The following is an 18,464-nucleotide window of genomic DNA, read 5'->3' as shown; positions in this document are numbered from 1 at the left end:
ACTGTCGGAGGATCAGTGCTGAGGGAGTGCCACACTGTCAAAGGGTCAGTACCAAGGGAGTGCCATGTTTCCTAAACTACAACGCAAAACAATGAAGTGGTTATAATTCTGTTTTGCGACATGTCCTCCTTTCAACAAGGACAACATGGGCAAACCCCACTCTCTTCCACCTGCAGCCAGTATCAAAAGCAAACCTCCTCAGCCAGTACAGACAGCCTCTCGAGCCACTCTTCAACTTCAGGCAGCTTTTCCTTCACATTGATGTTTCTGTCTCTCAGCTTCTCTGCCGACTTCCTGATCTTCTTAAGCAGCAAAACCTGCTGGTCATACAGCTGCTGATCGAGGGCAGTCACTTGAGGAAGCCTTTTCAACGGTGGCAGGGAGCGACTGCAACAAACAGGGCAAGCAAAGAGTACCAATCAGGGTCATTCACCATTGGGTCACCACCAAGTGATGAAGCGTCAATATCTACAAAGCCAAGTCTGTTCTTGGCCTTTTATCGTGACTTAAAAATATAAAGTAAGTCATCAGGAAACCAGAGAATTGCTACTATCCTACTTGACGTCACAAATGATAGAATCAGAGCATTACAGCATGGGAAGAGACCCTTCAGCTACCTTTTCTGCACCAGTCTTCAAACATCTATCTCTGCTAATCCATCTGGCCCTTCAAGTCTCAATAAGATACAATTAAAAGTCGGGCCTTGGGTAGTGTTGTAGAACAGAGGGACCGAGGGGGGTTCAGGTACATAATTCTTTGAAGTTTGTCTCACATATCGACAGGGTGGTGAAGAAGGCATTTGGCACGCTTGCCTTCATTGCTCAGACCTTTGAGTATAGGAGTCGGGACGTCATGTTGAGGTTGTACAGGACATTAGTGAGGCCTCTTCTGGAGTACTGTGTCCAATTCTGGTCATCCTCTTATAGGAAGGATATTATTAAGCCGGAGAGGGTTCAGAAGAGATTTACCAGGACGTTGCCAGGTATGGAAGGTTTGAGTTATAGAGAAAGGCTGGATAGGCTGGGACTTTTTTGACTGGACAGTAGGAGATTGAGAGGCGACCTGATAGAGGTTTATAAAATAATGAGGGGCACAGATAGGATTAATGGGAGTTGTCTTTCCATCGGCTGAGGGATTTCAAGACAAGGGGGCACATTTTTAAGGTGAAAGGAGAGAAACTTTAAAAAGACATGAGGGGCAAAGTTCTTACACTGAGGGTAGTTCACGTGTGGAACGAACGTCCTGAGGAAGTGGTGGGTGTGGGCACAATTACAACATTTAAAAGACATTTGGATAATCCATGAACAGGAAAGGTTTGGAGGGATGTGGGCCAGGAGCAGGCAGGTGGGACTAGTTTCGTTTGGGATTAGGGTCAGCACGGACTGGTTGGGCCGGAGGGTTTGTTTCGGTGACTATAATGTGGGTGACTCTTCTCCCTGAAATGGCCCAGCAAGCTACTCAGTTCAAAGGTGACTGGGGTGGGTGACAAATGCCCACTCCGGAGCGATGATAAAATCCGAGGAATGAATAAAGAAAATCAACAGAGAAGTGTTGAGAGGTGCCACGGGGAGAGGGAATGTTTCAATCTAACCAGAGAGGGCCTTCCGTGTCCAATGACCAAGTGTTGAACCAACCATTGGACTTTTTGTGGGCATTTGGTTGCGTCTGGCACCTACTTGCAATCCTTCACGACCCTGTCGAGCATCTTCACCCACATGCCAGTGAGGCGACTTCCTTCAGATGGCAACGTTGTCCTGATCTCCTCCAGGTTGGCTCTCTTAAAAAAAATGTGAGAACACCAACAGTGTGGCAAAGACGATATCCCTCGACACCAACAGCCACCCAATCGACCCAAGCAGGGGCCAGCGGTGCAGAAATTCCTCACAGGTGCTAGCGCTGAGCAGGCACCATTGAGTTGGTGCTGGTTGAACTCAGGAACTGACACTGTGTTCCAGAGGAACATCGAGCACACGGTTTGCTCATGCCCACTGACAGCCAGTTGAGAAACTTCTGTCCCCACTGATGCACCTCCATACCCACCACGAGCGCCCACATTTCTCGCGCAATGTTGACCCTTAGCAGCCGTGTGCTGGCTTTGTTGGAATAAGGAATGACTGAGAGAGGCCCATCAGATTGGCAAACCCTCCTCTACCACCTCCGCTGGGAGTGGGTAAATTGCCACCGTCACGCATCGTGGACTAGTGCCTGTTAGTTGGCTGGCCGGTTCCAATTCGGGGATGCCTTTGGGATCTCTCTGGCCCCAGACTGGCTAAGCAGCCTCCTCCTGTCCTGACAGTATTCACATGGGTGTGGGACAACGGGGGGAAATGGATGGCGTGGAACTGATTTGAAAACTGAAGACAACAAATGAAGGAACGAGATCCCCCATGCAGTCCACGCCTCCCAATACTCTCTGCTGCAGTTTCCCTCCATCTGCACAGTGAAGTGCGTCTGGTCAAACTACTCTGAGGGAGGCTCGAACAGGATGGGGGAGCAGTGAGAAGAGCCCCTCAGGAATCGGAAAAGGGGGAGCAGCTGGAAATATCTGCTGGGGAAGAGAGAGACAAACTGAGTGACGTCAGAAGTGTTCTGAAAGAGCCCCACTCTGCTTCGCCCTGCACAGTGGGCACTCACCAGCTTGTCAATGATTTTGAGGAGGATGTTCAACCTGTCCAGCCTGTGCTCGATGTTCTCCCAGTGTGATGTCAGGGCGGCCACTGGCTTTGTGTCGCACCAGGGCAGGTAGTAATAATAGTTACCTGCAACGACACGGAGACCGGGAGAGATTAGTGCCCCCCGCCCCCAATGACTGTCTGCAAGCATCATGTGCAGTTGGATCCTTTGGCCGTGCTTTGCAAGTGCCGGGAGGAAGCAAGAAACGAAGGTGAGCCAGATTCCACTAACACTTTTTGTTGCCCTCAGGCGAACGTAGGCTTTTTCAGCGACCTGTGGGGCAGGCACAGTGGTTCAGTGTCTCACAGCGGCAGGGACCCAGGTTCGATTCCACCCTCAGGGGGTGACTGTCTGTGCGGAGTTTGCACATTGTCCCCCTGTGTCTGCGTGGGTTGCCCTCAGGTGCTTCCTCCCAAAGTCCAAAGATGTGCAGGTTAGGGTGGATTGGCTATGCTGAATTACCCATAGTGCTCAGGGATGTGCAGGTTAGGGTGGATTGGCCGTGCTGAATTACCCATAGTGCCGAGGGATGTGCAGGTTGGGGTGGATTGGCCGTGCTGTATTACCCATAGTGCCGAGGGATGTACAGGTTGGGGTGGATTGGCCGTGCTGAATTACCCATAGTGCCAAGGGATGTGCAGGTTAGGGTGGATTGGCCGTGCTAAATTGCCCCGTAGTGCTAAGGGATGTGGTTAGCAATGGGAAATGCGGGGTTATAGGGACAGAGTTGGGGGAGGTTGGGTCTGGGTGAGATGGTCTTCAGAGGGTCGGCGTGGACTCGATAGTCCAAATGACGCGCCTCCATACTGTAGGGATTCTATGATTCTCATCAGGGAACATTACACTGTATTTAAAGCACAGAAATGGCCTGTGGGCCCATCAAGTCGATGCCAGTGCCAGGGAAATCTCTTCCCACCCTTCCTCATCTCATCTTATGACCAAAGGTTTGCATTCCAGTCTCCTTCGTGCTTTTACATCAGTTTTCTTTACATTGAGGCGGGACGGTCGCTCAGTGGTTAGCACTGCTGCCTCACAGCACCAGGGTCCCAGGTTCAATTCCAGCCTTGGGCGACTGTCTGTGTGGAGTTTGCCCATTCTCCCCGTGTCTGTGTGGGTTTCCTCCAGATGCTCCGGTTTCCTCCCACAGTCCAAAGATGTGCAGGTTAGGGGGAATTGGCCGTGCTAAATGGCCCATTAGTCCGGTGCATTAGTCAGAGGGAAATGGGTCTGGGTGGGTTACTCTTCGGAGGGTCGGTGTGGACTGGTTGGGCCGAAGGGCCTGTTTCCACACTGTAGGGAATCTAATCTACTGATGTCATCTCCTTCACCGCCAACTTGGGGAGATTGCATGAGGACGCAAAGGATTTCCTTGGCAAAGCAAAACATGGCTTTTTTTGTGATTATCGGAGTGAATTTTAAGGTTTTTGACTCGCAGCTCCAATTATTTGATGGAATTATGCAGCAAGTGCCACATTCCCTCCCTTGTCTGGACTGAAAGTGTTCTCCTGCCTTCCCTGTTGGGCACATTATTTGGTACCACATACTTGGGAGGCCTTGTTGAGCAGTGGTAGAGTCCCAGCCTCTGGGCCGGGAGCTCCAGATTGGAGCTTGACTTGAAGCGGTGTTCATGACAGGTAGACAAACAGGAGACTGGAAGAACACAGCAAGTCAGGCAGCATCAGGAGGTGGAGAAGTTAACGAGGATTATACCCAAAGAAAGGTTGACTTCTCCACCTCCGGAGGCTGCTTGGCTTGCTCTGTTCTTTCAGCTTCCTGCTTGTCTCGCTTCGATTCCAGAATCTGCAGTTTCTTTGTCTCGAACTGTGTTCATGGTGGGGCCAAACATGTCAAACATCGACCCGCAAATCCTTCCAACATCTGTCAACGGCTGGCAGTACAACAGTGGGAGGCAGCTGAGGGAAATAAACATCCAAAGCTGCAGGCATGTAACAATGAGTGTTGCCACTGAAACACACTGACTCCTTCAGCGAGGTGTAACACACCACTGCCTGTACCTTCTGTGCTAGCGTCGCTGGGAATGGGTGTCAGGTTGGAATGGGGCATTGGGAGACGTGAAGGAGGCGAAGATGGAATAGGGATCAAAGGAAGAATTTTGCCCATCGGAGATCCGAATTTCACCACACATGCTTTGTTGGATGTAGAGAGTTCGGCACAGTGTTAAGCCTTTATCGTTCTGTTAGCGCATAGCCCTCCGTGTACCCGAGGCAACCACTTACCATCAAACACGGCGTGGCTGTACTGTGTTGTGGAGGCGTGCAGCTTGCACGACTTGTCAAACTTATTGCCGTAATTGCCCACGCTGACCTCAAACTGGACGGGCTCCTTCACCTCCTGCATTTGCGTAGCTGAGTAGAACACGACGCAGAGACTGTACCGCCGCCTGTGCAAGTATCTCTGAAAGTGGCAAATCAAAGAGAGCCTTCACTTTGTCGGAGGTACAGACAACCAAGAAGCTTTCTTTGTAATGCAGTAGTACAGCTCCTTTCACACACGATGGAACGCCTTCAGCGTGCAAGCAGGTCATTCGGCCAGTTGAGTCCAGACCAACCCTCCGAACAGCATCCCACTCCCTACCCTATCCCTGCAATTCCTATGGCTAATCCACCCTAACCTGCACATCCCTGGACACCATGGGTAATGTCGCATGGCCAATCCACCCTAACCTGCACATCCCTGGGCACTATGGGTACTGCAGCATGGCTAATCCACTCTAACCTGCACATCCCTGAGCATTGTGGGTAATTTAGCACGGCCAATCCACCCTAGCCTGCACATCCCTGAACACTAGGGAATAATTTAGCATGGCCAATCCACCCTAGCCTGCACGTCCCTGAACACTCTGGGTAATTTAGCATGGCCAATCTACCCTAACATACACATCCCTGAACACTATGGGTAATTTAACATGGCCAATCCACCGTAACTTGTACATCCCTGGGCATTATGGGTAATTTAGCATGGCCAATCTACCCTAACCTGGGCGGCATGGTGGCACAGTGGTTAGCACTGCTGCCTCACAGCGCCAGAGACCCGGGTTCAATTCCCGCCTCAGGCGACTGACTGTGTGGAGTTTGCACGTTCTCCCCGTGTCTGCGTGGGTTTCCTCCGGGTGCTCCGGTTTCCTCCCACAGTCCAAAAAAAATGTGCAGGTCAGGTGAATTGGCCATGCTAAATTGCCCGTAGTGTTAGGTAAGGGGTAAATGTCGGGGTATGGGTGGGTTGCGCTTCGGCGGGTCGGTGTGGACTTGTTGGGCCGAAGGGCTTATTTCCACACTGTAAGTAATCTAATCCCTGGACATTATGGGTAATTTAGCATGGCCAATCTACCAAAACCTGCACATCCCTGTACATCATAGACAATGTAGCATGGCCAATCCACCCTAACCTACACATCTTTGGACCAGTCCCATCTGTTTCTCCCTTTGTGCATTACAAGATCAGGCAGCATCAAAGGAGAAGGAGAATCGACGTTTTGGGCATAAGTCCAGGAAGAAGGGCTTATGCCCGAAACGTCGATTCTCCTTCTCCTTTGATGCTGCCTGACCTGCTGCACTTTTCCAGCAACACATTTTTAAGCTCTGATCCCCAGCATCTGCAATCCTCACTTTCTCCATTACAAGATCAACCAGTCACATCCCAATGTGATACCTGAACACAGGACCTTCAGGCCCAGAGAGAGGGTTACTGCAGCTGTGCCAAAGCACCCTCTGATTCTCCCCAATTACATTTTTAATCAACATGTTCAGAAATGTTGTTACTCACCTCTGGAGCAGGTGGGACTTCAACCTGGGTCTCCTGACCCAGAAACAGGGACACTACGTATGCTGAGCCCTGATCCCCCATTGCATCTACCCTGTCAATCAATAACCTGACACCCACTTGCATGCCAAGTAAGTAATAATTACAACAGCTTGCAGGTATTTTTTTAAATTACATTACAGTGTGGAAACAGGCCCTTCGGCCCAACAAGTCCACACCGACCCGCCGAAGCGCAAACCACCCATACCCCTACATTTACCCCTTACCTAACACTACGGGCAATTTAGCGTGGCCAATTCACCTAACCTGCACATCTTTGGACTGTGGGAGGAAACTGGAGACCCGGGTATCTGGCGCTGTGAGGCAGCAGTGCTAACCAGTGTGCCACCGTGCCGCCCACTATATAGCAATATTAACATGAGGAAAGCATAATCAGATAGAACAGAGCCACCTCAGGAAACTGGACAACAACACAGTGGTGGGTTTTAAATAAGGGATAAAGGGAGGGGGAATTCCTGAGGGGCTCAGGGAGGAGGAGGACTTGGTTTCAACCTCATTCATGGGATACCGGTTTCATTTCTGTTGCCCAGCTCTAAGCTGCTGAGAAGCTTCTTGAACCGCTGCAGACTGTGTGCCTTAAAGTTTACGCACAGTGCCTCACTCTGTCGTGGTTTGATAAAAGTGAGTGCCTGGGTCGGCTTGTTCACATCGCTGAGTAGGCCAGACCGGGTAAGGGTTGCAGATTTCCTTCCCTGAAGGACATCCGTGAACTCCAGTTGCCACAGTGGAAGTGAGAACCCAAGTGTCATTAGTCCAGGATCGCTATTCCAGTAACATGGCCACTATGTTACCAGCAATGACAAAGGAGTCAGCAGAGATAGAGAGGGTGCAACATCATGAGGTATTTGAAAATGAGAGCTTCAAGGTTGTGCCAGACCAGGAGCCAATGTTGGTCAATGAGAACCTGGCTTACAGGCTTGGTCTGATTAAAAATACAAAGGGACTGGTTCGGACAAATTACTGTCCGTGAAGATGGGAGGTCAATCAGTGAAGTGTCGAAATAGTCACGTCTTGAGGTGACTAAGGCCTGAGAAAGGGTTTCAGCAGCTTGGTGACTTGAGGGGTAGCTGGGTTGTGCAAAACCATGAACGAGAGCAAATTTCCTTAAACAGTTCAGCGCAATGAAGGCCTTCAATTATGTGGAGAAGCAGAGCAGGGGGGTTGCTCACCTTACAGCAGAGATGGTGAAAGGAAAATGTGATTGATGATCAGTAGTACCTACGTTTTTGTAGCTAGGTAACTTCATACCTAAGATGGCGACACTGTACACTTCCTGTACTTGAGTACGCGTGACAATAAAGCTAAAATCTTAGTAAGATTAGATTAGATTAGATTAGATTACTCACTGTGTGGAAACAGGCCCTCGGCCCAACAAGTCCACACCGACCCGCCGAAGCGCAACCCACCCAGACCCATTCCCCTACATTTACTTCTGCCCCTAACACTACGGGCAATTTAGCATGGCCAATTCACCTAACCTGCACATTTTTGGACTGTGGGAGGAAACCCACGCAGACACAGGGAGAATGTGCAAACTCCACACAGTCAGTCATCTGACCGGGTCTCTGGCGCTGTGAGGCAGCAGTGCTAACCACTGTGCCACCGTGCTGCCCACAAACTTTCAAAAGGGAGCCTAACAACTGATTGTGGTGGAAGGCAGCTGCAGGACCCGGTGATGCAGGGGTAGGGGGCAGGGGGGAAGAGCAGTGGGTATAACTGGATCGCTCCAACACAGGCTAGATGGGCCAAATTACTTCCCTTGTGTTGCCTCATCAGGATTCCTTTATTCAACACTGGAGCCTGAACAAAAAGGCAGGCAGATTGGTGGACAGCAGACATTCTTTCTCTCTCTGTCTCTATTGATATGGGAAGAAGGAGCATCACCAATTGCAAATGACAGAGGCAAGGAGAGAGCCTTGAACGCTTGTGAAAAGACGTGGAAACTTCCACCCAACCAAGTGGAGACACAGAACTCCTCACCTTCCACTTCTCATGACCAAACAAAATGAAACTTGACTTCGAGTAGACTGAAGGAACACAATGTTGGTCAAACCAAATGCCGCCATTGGTAAATTAACAGCAGCAGCACTTAATCCTTCTGCTCGCAGCAACAGGAGCACTCAAACAAACACTCACTCTTACACACAAGAAATCCTCAATTCCCCATGCTCGGAATCAAACCAAGGACCAATTCTGGAAAAGGACAGCTTTACGGCACGAATACCTGTACAATCGAGAAATCTTCGAGCAACAGGTCGTCAATGGTTTTCCCCGAGGTCTCGTCCATCCTCGTGACCAATTCTATCAAAATCCTCCCTCGATAGGCGACTCCTTCACTCTGTGAGCGAGAGCGTGAGGAGAAAAGTCAGAGTGTTACACGAAGATGATGTGCCAGATCTCATCTCAACACTTCACTGTGCAATTTGTTCAACCAAGCACGCCCATCTAAGCCCTTTTGTGTTGAAAATTAAATGCATACTTAAGCAGGATAACCACTGAACCATCATTCATTCCAGCTATTCCTTCCCAGCTAGTCCCTGAACTCAAGTGAATCTTTCTCCACATCTCCGCCCTTGAACACACTGTACCTCCTCTTGTTTCCTTAATAGCTTTGACCATCATCCGAATATTCTGTTGCTCCCATTGGAACAGACAGAAATGAACTCTTCTGTTACGGAGACCCATCTTTCCCTGATAAACACACCCCTCTCGGCCTCTCCCAATGAAGTTAAATACTTTGTACTCTTCACTCTCAAACATCCTGAGGGTGAAACATTCTTCTCCCTATACTGACTCACCCTGTTGAAGCGAAGGCCCGCCTCTTGTATGAGTCTACCTTGAATTTCTGCAGTGTCCACCCATTCTCTGACAAGCCTACGAACTTTAAAAACACATTTTTTTCAAAATCCACTTAATCTTAGATGTGGATGTCACTGGCGGGAGTAGCATTTAACGCCCTGTTCCCCCTAATTGCCCCCTTAACAAGGTGGTGGGGGGGCTGAGCCATCTTCTACCGCTGCAATCCATGTCGTGCAGGGACAGTGCCCTGAGGGAGGGAGTCCCAGGATTCTGACCCAGCGACACTGAAGGAACGGGCGATATTTTTCGAAGTCGGGACGGTGAGTGACTCAGAGGGGAACTTGCAGAGAGAGTGGGGTTCCCTTGCCCTTGTAAATGAAAGAGGCCGTGGGTCTGGGATGTGTGCTGAAGGATGAGTTGCAGCAATGCACCTTGTAGATGGCACACATTGATGCAACTGAATATTTGTGGTGCCATACAAGTTGGCTGCTTTGTCCTGGATGATATCGAACTTCTCGAGTGTTGCTGGAGCTACACTCATCCAGGGCAAGTGGGGAGTATTCTCTCACACACTCCTGACTTGTGCCTTGCGAATTATGGTCAGACTTTGGGGAGTTATTCCCAGCCTCTGACTTGCTCTTGCAGCCACTGTACTTATATGGCTAGTCCAGTTGAGTTTCAGATTAACAGTAATTCCCCAGAAAGTTACAGCGGCCGGTGGCAGAGGGGGTCGAATTTTATGATGGGGATGCTGTTGAATGTCAAGAGCAGGTGGTTCGAGGATAGGGGCGTCATTGCCTGGAACTTGTGAGTTGCAAATTTTACTTGCCACTTATCAGTCCAAGACACAACATTGCCTAGGCCTTGTTGCATACTGTCTGACAAAAGAAATTGAGAGATAATGATCAAAAATATTTTGCAGGAAACCGTTCCCACGAACAAGGGGATTAGCAGTGAGGGAACAGGTCCAAAACATTGGAGGTCAGGATGAGAAGTTTTTTTAAAACACCAAAGTGTGATCCGAGATGCACTGCTTGATGAGTCAGTGGATATATATTTGGAACTTACAATCAAACCTTGCATTTACAGGGGACAGGATCAGAAAGAAATGAAGTGAGCTCTTTGAAAAAGCCAGCATAGGAATAATGGGCCAAATGGATACTTCCTGTCCCATGACAGACGCAGCACTGCCCTTAATGTGAATTGGCCTTTTTTACCCTCTTTGAAACCGCCGAAGCCACAGACGGGTCAAACCTTGCCCCACGTCATTCAGGAAAGAGAAACAAAGCCAGTCACCTTTCCGAGGTTCAGCTCATCGTATTTGTCTGAACCGTCCAATCCTTCCCGGGGGCTCCCATACAGGTTCAGGAAGCACGGCCCAAACGTTGGCAGGAACCCGGGCGTCTCATCGTCTGCTCGATTAGAAAACAATGTGCGTTATTACCGACTCGGAAAGCGAGGCTCCAACGCAGTAGCCACGGGCAGCAGGACATGCAAGGAGGTGTAGGCCGAAGCAGAGTGTCAGGGTCCTTCATAAACGACGGTCATTAATAAGCCCAATAGCTAAGTCAGGAGAAACCTATGCTCAGTCTGTGGAACCCACCGAAACACCGTGAATAACTTTGACAGGGAAAATAGATTAGTGCAAGAGGCAGAAATGAATAGAAGGGTCTGCTGACGGAGTGTGATGAAGCAGCAGACAGGAGGGTTCATAAATACTGGCACAAATCAGAAGGGCCGAATGGTCTGTTTCTGTCCCGTGTACTGATTCATCAGTCTGTCGTGAAGTCTGCTAATATTATTCTGTAGTTTAGAGTGGTGCTGGAAATGCACAGCAGGTCAGACAGCACCCGAGAAGCAGGAAAATAAACGTTTCGGGGAAAAGCCCTTCATCAGGAATAGAGCTGATGATTACTGGGGGGGATACTACAGAGGAAAGTGAAGTTGCAGCCACTATCAAATTAGACATAATAGTGGTGTATGTCAAAGGAAGCTCGCTGGGCTGAATGATCTATTCTTAGTCCTAATTTTAACATACAATGGAAAGTATAAGGTAATTGAGAATGCACAGTCTCACTGAATCAAGATCGACATTGCAGCCATGTCAGTTTGGACAATAAATCCAATTAAAAGGCCCAATTTCACCGTGTCATTTAGTTGGTTGATACGTTCTACAGAACGAGACATCACGACTGCATCAACATTTTCAGAAAGCCAATTTATCATTTGATGTTTCAGAAAGGGTCGAACTATTTACAAAGATGTTGCCTGGATTGGAGCGTATTTGCTACGAGGAGAAGTTAGACAAACTTGGATTGCTATCGCTAGAGCGTTGGAGGCTGAGGGGTGACCTCAGAGAAGTATGTGAGATAATGAGAGACACGGATTGGATGGATATCTAATGTCAAACACTGGGCGCATCAGGTCAGAGTGTACATTGTGCCCCTACACTCTCTCAAGCAACATCCCTTCCCTGCCATTCTCTCCACCCCCATCATGACTCCCAAGAAAGGGTTCAGAAAATATTTACCAACACGTTGCCAGGACTAGAGGATCGGAGTTATAAGGAGAGGGCAGATAGGCTGGAATTTTTCTCACTGGAACACAGGAGGTTGAGGGGTGAAAATGTGTTGCTGGAAAAGCGCAGCAGGTCAGGCAGCATCCAAGGAGCAGGAGAATCGACGTTTCGGGCATAAGCCCTTCCTCATTCCTGAAGAAGGGCTTATGACCGAAACGTCGATTCTCCTGTTCCTTGGATGCTGCCTGACCTGCTGCGCTTTTCCAGCAACACATTTTCAGCTCTGATCTCCAGCATCTGCAGCCCTCACTTTCTCCTTGAAGGTTGAGGGGTGACCTTACACGAGGCTATAAGATCGTTAGCGGTATAGGTAAGGTGAATGGCAGGTGTCTTTTCGCTGAGGGTGGGTAAGGTCACAACTGGGGCATATTTTTAAGGTGAGAGGGAAAAGATTTAAAAGGGACCTGAGGGGCAATGTTTTCACACAGAGGGTGGTTCAAATGTGGAACAAACTACCAAAGGAAGTGGTAGATGCAGGTACAGTTACAACATTTAAAAGATATTTGGACAGATAAATTAATAGGTAAAGTTTCAAGGGATATGGGTCAAACAGGGACAAGTGGCTGTAGCTTAGTTTGGGAGACTTAGTCAGCACAGATCACATAGACCTCAGGGTCTGTTTCCATGCTGTATGACTCTATGACTCTTTGAATGAGGTAACCAAGGATAGATGTACAGGTCTTCACTAAACTGTTGGGCATCACAAGTGAGATCCTGAATGTAAGATCGAGGTCAGAACGGCCACAGATGTGGACACAAGGGTATTGTGGTTACCTTAGGTCGATCGGGATCTCAGTTCAATCAAATGGCCATCTGTGTTCTGCTCTGATCCTGAAGACAGGGCATCAAAATCCAGGCAGGCACTCCCACCTTCAGTACTGTCAGAGTGCTGGACTGTCTGAGATGCTGCCTTTCCCATCTGCCCCCTCTGGGGGACGTACAAGATCCCAACAGGGGTACTCAGGAGTCCTCCCCAGCAGTACTGGCTAACATTCACTTCCTTACTAACACTTCAAACCAGGTAAGCTGGTCAATGATCTGCCGGCTGAGGGAGTTGGATGTGTGCACGAATTGGCCGCACTGCTCTCCTGACAGTTACTGCTTGTTGAGAAGTACTCCCTTCTCCGCCTGGGGACATCCTGGGGATAAGAAAGATGCCAAAGAAAGCAAAGCATTCTTAAGTGTCATGCCATGCCTCTGCACTCACAGATCTGACTTGGCACAATCTCACAAAGTCGACGGGTGTTTTCCAGCACCACACTCTTCGACTCTGATCTCCAGCACCTGTAGCCCTCACTATCTCCTCACAATCTCACAAAGAGCTCGTCATCAGAACCAAGCCGGTGTGGAGAGTCCAGGGACATGTTCGGTGGAAAAATAGAAGCCAAGGTCACAACTGACCTGAAAGGTGAAGCTGTCGCAGGAAGCTCCTGGTGAACCTGTAACATTCCTTACCTTCTGACCCTGTCATCGAGATCTTTGAGATGCTCAGGTGTGTTGTTCCTACGGGGTGGCTTTTCACAGCACTCTTCCTGAAAGTAGTGACCACAAAAAGTCTTAGTGACCTGGGAACAGGGCCGGGGATGGGGCACGGTATCGGTCAAACTACACGTTTTAGCATTTTAAAACACCAAGTACACTCTGACATGTCCCACAACCATTACAATCGCCATGAACTTTAATAGAGTACTTGCGAACTGTGTTTGATAATTTTCCGAGTGTGTGTCATATTGCCTCAACAGACAGAAGGGAGATCGAGGGGGCTGTGGCTATCGCTGCCGAGATTAACACAGGTAACTGTTGTAACTGTACAGCATTTAAAGAAAGTTTGTGACCCACTCCCCAGCAGTCTAAGTAATAGAATCGTAATATTATACAGGACGAGGCTACTTAATCCTCATGTCTGTCCTGACTTCCAAAAGAGCTGTCCAGCTAGTTCCATATACCAGTTCAATCTCAGTAGCTCTCCAAATGCATTCTGTTCAAATATACATCCAGCTCTCCTTTGAAACCTTCTACAGAATCCACCTGCACCACTCTCCCAGGTAGCTCAGTCCAAATCCCAACAACTCTCTGAGTAAATAAGTCTGTCCTTATCTCACTCCTTGCTGACAATCTTGAAACTGTGACCCACTTGTTACTGACATAAACAGAATAACCTTCTTAACCCTGTCAAAGCTGTTCATAATTTTGAACACCTCAATAAGGTCCCCTCTTAATCTTCTCTGCTCCAAGGGGAAAGGACCAAGCTCTCTAATCTTTCCGTGTATCTAAAAATTCCTCATTATTGATATAATTCTCGTAAATCTCCTTTGCACTCTCTCCAGCACTTTAACATCCTTCCTCAATAAGTTGCCCGCAACAGTCCGAACAGAGTCTGACCAACGATTTGTATTTTTAGCTCACCCACTGTGTAGCACCATATCAAATGCTTTCTGAGAGCCCAAAAATACAACATCTACAGCCTTTACCTGTGTCACCTCTTCAAAGAACTTTATCAATTTGTCAGACGTGGCCTGCCCTTGATAAAGCCATGTTGACTGTCTAATATTAACTTATTTTCCTTCAGGTGTATATTTACCTTATTCCATATTATGGCCTCCATATCCCCACTACTGATATCATTTTGACAGGTCTGTAGTTTCCCGAGTTATCCTTTGGCCCTTTCTTAAACAGCAGCGTCACATTTGCAATCCTCCACACCCTCCGGGACTGATCCTGTGTTCAGAGAGGCCTGGAAAAATTCTATCAATGACTCCACAACTAGCTCCCTCATCTCTCTTGGCAATCTGGGATGCATCCCATCCAGGCCTGGAAACTTCTCTCCTTGGGAGTGCTGCCAGCCTTTATAGCACCTCTCCCTTATCTAGCCCCATACAGCTCAGTTGCTGAACACCAACATTTTTAACTGGGCTATTGTCATCATTTTCTGATTTATTAAAGACAGAAGCAAAGTGTTAATTTTGAACTCTGCCATTCCCTTTGCTTCAGTGAGCGGCTTATCCTGCCCCACTCTATTCTTCAATCATCTTTTACTAATTATATTTTCTAACAGCATTTTGCTGTTTCTTTTAGCGCAGTCTGCCATCCTTTCCTCTGGCTTCCTCTTAGCCTTCCTTATTCCAGTCCTAGCCTTCCTCCTGCATTTGAGATTTGTATTGACATTATTAATGCGGTGTGCCTCATATGTGCTGTGCAGACAGAAGCCTGGGGAGTGGACTCATTCAGTGGGTAACACTCCCAATATAGGACTGAGATGAGGAAACATTTATTCACCCTAAGGTTAGTGAACCTGTGGAATTCTCTACCACTGGAGAGCGTGGAGGCTGGATCACCCAATCTATTCAAGAATCAGAGAGATAAATGTTTGGATTTTAAAGGTATCGAGTGGTATGGGAGAGAGCAGGCATATGACATTGACAACGAAGGTCAGCCATGACCCGACAGAAAGAACTCTGGCAGCTAGTTTCTACATTTCTTCCTTCCCACTGTTACTTTTATTGAAATAGTGGCTCCTCGCGTCTCCCATCGCTGACCAACTTCTGGACTGAGTAATATGAAACAACCAGCTTGGTAACATGCTCTACTATTGCCCCCTGGCTATTGCTTTTAGTATGTCAGGCGAGCTGCTGATTTCAGCAACCAGGATTATTGGGACTGGACCAGGGGATGGGCTTGCTGTCACTTCTCTTCTAAGTGGCCCCTTAACAACCTCTTCCAAAAACACACACTGTGGGGGCAGACTGTAACACCCAGCCATAGGTTACAGGAGTCTTGCAAAGGGAGCATCAGCTCTCACAGCCCAAGGTGTAGCCCTTCCCAGCTGGAAGAGTGCAAGAAGCAACCTCTCACTTACCGTTCACACACCGTGAAGCGAATACTCTCACACAAGGAGGGAAACTGTGGAGAGAATAAACACAAACAATGACTTCATCAAGAGCTCGGCAACATTCCTGAATCCCAAACCCTGTGGGACCCTGTCCTGACAGTGCAGCGTTTTGCTGATGAGAAACCTGATTTCATTCCCGTTCTGTGTCTAAGCTATACCATCCATCCGCTTTGGCTGTCTGGCTAACACTCCTCCACATTATTGCCTCAATATCGGATACATCAAGCTGATTCCCCATTGCAGCCAAGTGGCGTGGGCATCAGCTCTCGATCTATCCAATCAAACCCTTTTGGTCATCTGTGAACACTCCTGACTAGATCAGACAGCACTGTTGCTCAGTGGTTAGCGCCAGGGACTCGGGTTTGATTCCACCCTTGGGTGGCTGTCTGTGTGGAGTTTGCACATTCTCCAAGTGTCTGTATGGGTTTCCTGTGGGTGCTCTGGTTTCCTCCCACAGTCCCAAAATGTGCAGGTTCGGGTGGATTGGCCAGGTTATAATGCTCACATTGTCCAGCGATGCGCAGGTTAGATGGGTTAGTCATGGGACATGCAGGGTTAGAGTTGGGGTAATATGGTGGGTCTGGGTGAGAGTCAACAGTGTGGTGCTGGAAAAGCACAGCAGGTCAGGCTGCATTTGAGGAGCAGGAGAATCGATGTTTCGGGCATAAGCCCTTCACCAGGAATGCTGGGTGAGATGCTGGTCAGAGGTGCGGTCTGTACTCAAAGGGCCAAATGGCCTGTTTCCACACTCTAGGGATTTTACGATTGTAGTTTGTCAAATGTTAGCAGATTGCCCCTTTTAGGTCTCCCATATGAAAGGAAACACAAACCAGGCTATGCAAGTCTTCATCACGTAACCCCTTTCACCCCAGTGATGGCCAGATTGGCATTAAATAGCTGAACACAGACCTCCGGGTTTTACCTCTCTGATTTTAAACTCCTTCAAGGGTTAATACCATAACCAGTGCATCAACTCTTTCACACAAGCAGCCTCTCCATGGGCAGGTATCACTGCAGCTCTGTGCACAGTTGCACTAACCCTCACCCTGTGTGACCTGTGAGTGTGGGTGTGGGATGGAAACGGGATCGTGGGAAACTCACCCTGCTCTTCAGGTAGATCACTTGGTTCCATTCAGGATTTATATGGTTCTCAACAACCTTTGTCGCTATCTGCGAGAAGAATAGAGCATCAAATTCCTACCTTGCACCAGTTATTTTCCCATTAAGTCCCATTTAACCCTCAACGGTTGGAAGACCATCACAGATAGGCCACTTTCCCGTTAAGTCCCATTTAACCCTCCGCCTTTAGAAGACCATCACAGATAGGAACCAGTGAAGTATTGAGTGCACGTCTATTCATCGCATGACCAGGAACATGCGTTTACACTGGGTGCACAGAAGGTTTACCAGGATGTGGCCTGGGCTGCAAGGTCCGAGCTATGAGGAATAATTGGGTAGACTGACGCTATTTTGAGCAGCAAAGATCGAGAGGGGACCTGATAGAGGTTTGTACAGTTTTGATTGGCATTGGTAGCATGGATGGGAAGGCACACTTCCCATCAGTATTGGGGACAACAACTAGGAGGATAGATTTAAGCTAAGAGGCAGGAGACAAATTGGAGAGTTGAGGAAGAGAATTTTTTTTCCACCCAGACGGTGGAGGGAGCCTGGAACACACTTGGTGGCTGAGTCGGAACCACTTGTAATATTTAGCAGTATCCAGGCATTCAACTTGTCACAGCCTCTAGGACCACGGGCCAAGAGGTGGAACGAAGAGATTAGTGTAGTCAGATTTCTGCTGACTGTTGCGGACACTGTGGGCTGAATGACCACTGTCTGTGCCGTACATGTCTCTGAGAGTACGAGATGGAGGAATGGTGAACCAAGCTCCAGTAGGGTGCAACCTCTGTCGTTGGTGTGAGGCTGCATTTGTGGACTGCAGAAATAAAAAGCAGAAGTGCTGGAAATATTCTCTGTTGAGAGTGAAACAGTTAACCTTTCAGGCCCAATGGCAGCACAGTGGTTAGCACTGCTCCCTCACCATGCTAGGGATTCAGGTTCGATTCTGTGTGTGTGGAGTTTGCACATTCTCCCAGTGTCTGTGTGGGTTTCCTCTGGGTGCTCTGGTTTCCCCCCACAGTCCAAAGATGTGCGGGTTAGCATGGATTGGCCATGCTGCATTGCCCACAGTGTCCAGGGACGTGCAGGCTGGGTGGATTGGCTCTGGGAAATGCAGCGTTACAGCGATAGGGAGGTTGGCCTGGGTGGGATGCACTTCGGCGGGTCAGTGTGAACTTGATGCCAATTGGCCTGCTTCCACACTGCTGGGATTCGATGATTCCCAGGACTGGGAAAGATTTTAAAAGAAACAGCAATCAGTTTGAGCCGGGGTTGAGTGTGACAAGGACAAAAAGGGAAAATTGGTGATAAGGTGGAAAACAGGACAGACTGAACAACTGAACAGTAGGTCTTCCAGAGCCATCATGAATGGAGACGGGGTCAGAATAATAAACAAAGTATGTCTCGCGGAGGTGCGCTGCTGATTAAAAGAAGGAAAAGAAAATAAGAAAAGTCCCAAAACAAGCAAACAAAATGGGGGCAGAGATTGTGGTTAAGAATTGCTGAAGACAACAGTGTGTTCAGAAGGCTGGAAGATAATAGACAATAGACAATAGGTGCAGGAGT

At 48.5% G+C, this 18,464-nt stretch overlaps 2 protein-coding genes across 2 annotated transcripts in view; one reads left to right on the top strand and one right to left on the bottom strand.

The window, feature by feature from the left end:
* Positions 1-18,464, top strand: part of LOC122542980 (myoferlin-like) — a gene marked incomplete at its 5' end in the record, with an annotated part of 121,844 nt that overhangs the window by 32,103 nt on the left and 71,277 nt on the right. The window contains 3 exons of the mRNA XM_043681124.1: positions 140-480; positions 4,471-4,505; positions 17,178-17,180. Of these exons, the coding sequence (XP_043537059.1) occupies positions 140-480; positions 4,471-4,505; positions 17,178-17,180 (379 nt within the window). The remainder of the gene's footprint in view (positions 1-139; positions 481-4,470; positions 4,506-17,177; positions 17,181-18,464) is intronic.
* On the bottom strand, positions 4,573-17,836 carry LOC122543181 (myoferlin-like). The gene is made up of 6 exons (XM_043681604.1): positions 16,881-17,836; positions 15,747-15,790; positions 13,346-13,422; positions 10,609-10,724; positions 8,738-8,851; positions 4,573-5,088 (listed from the first exon to the last, which is right to left on the bottom strand). The coding sequence occupies exons 3-6, from the start codon at positions 13,359-13,361 to the stop codon at positions 4,852-4,854; spliced, it is 483 nt and encodes a 160-aa protein (XP_043537539.1). The 5' UTR covers positions 13,362-13,422; positions 15,747-15,790; positions 16,881-17,836; the 3' UTR covers positions 4,573-4,851.

This window comes from Chiloscyllium plagiosum, chromosome 42 (genome assembly GCF_004010195.1).
Source record: "Chiloscyllium plagiosum isolate BGI_BamShark_2017 chromosome 42, ASM401019v2, whole genome shotgun sequence".
Classification (NCBI taxonomy): Eukaryota; Metazoa; Chordata; class Chondrichthyes; order Orectolobiformes; family Hemiscylliidae; genus Chiloscyllium; species Chiloscyllium plagiosum.
This window is presented reverse-complemented; position numbering and strand designations above follow the sequence as displayed.

Coding starts and splice junctions, on each gene's coding strand:
- LOC122543181 (XM_043681604.1), bottom strand. Junction 8,852..10,608: donor ATGAGCTGAACCTCGGAAAG/GTGACTGGCTTT, acceptor TCTCGCTCACAG/AGTGAAGGAGTCGCCTATCG. Junction 5,089..8,737: donor AAGATTTCTCGATTGTACAG/GTATTCGTGCCG, acceptor TGCCACTTTCAG/AGATACTTGCACAGGCGGCG.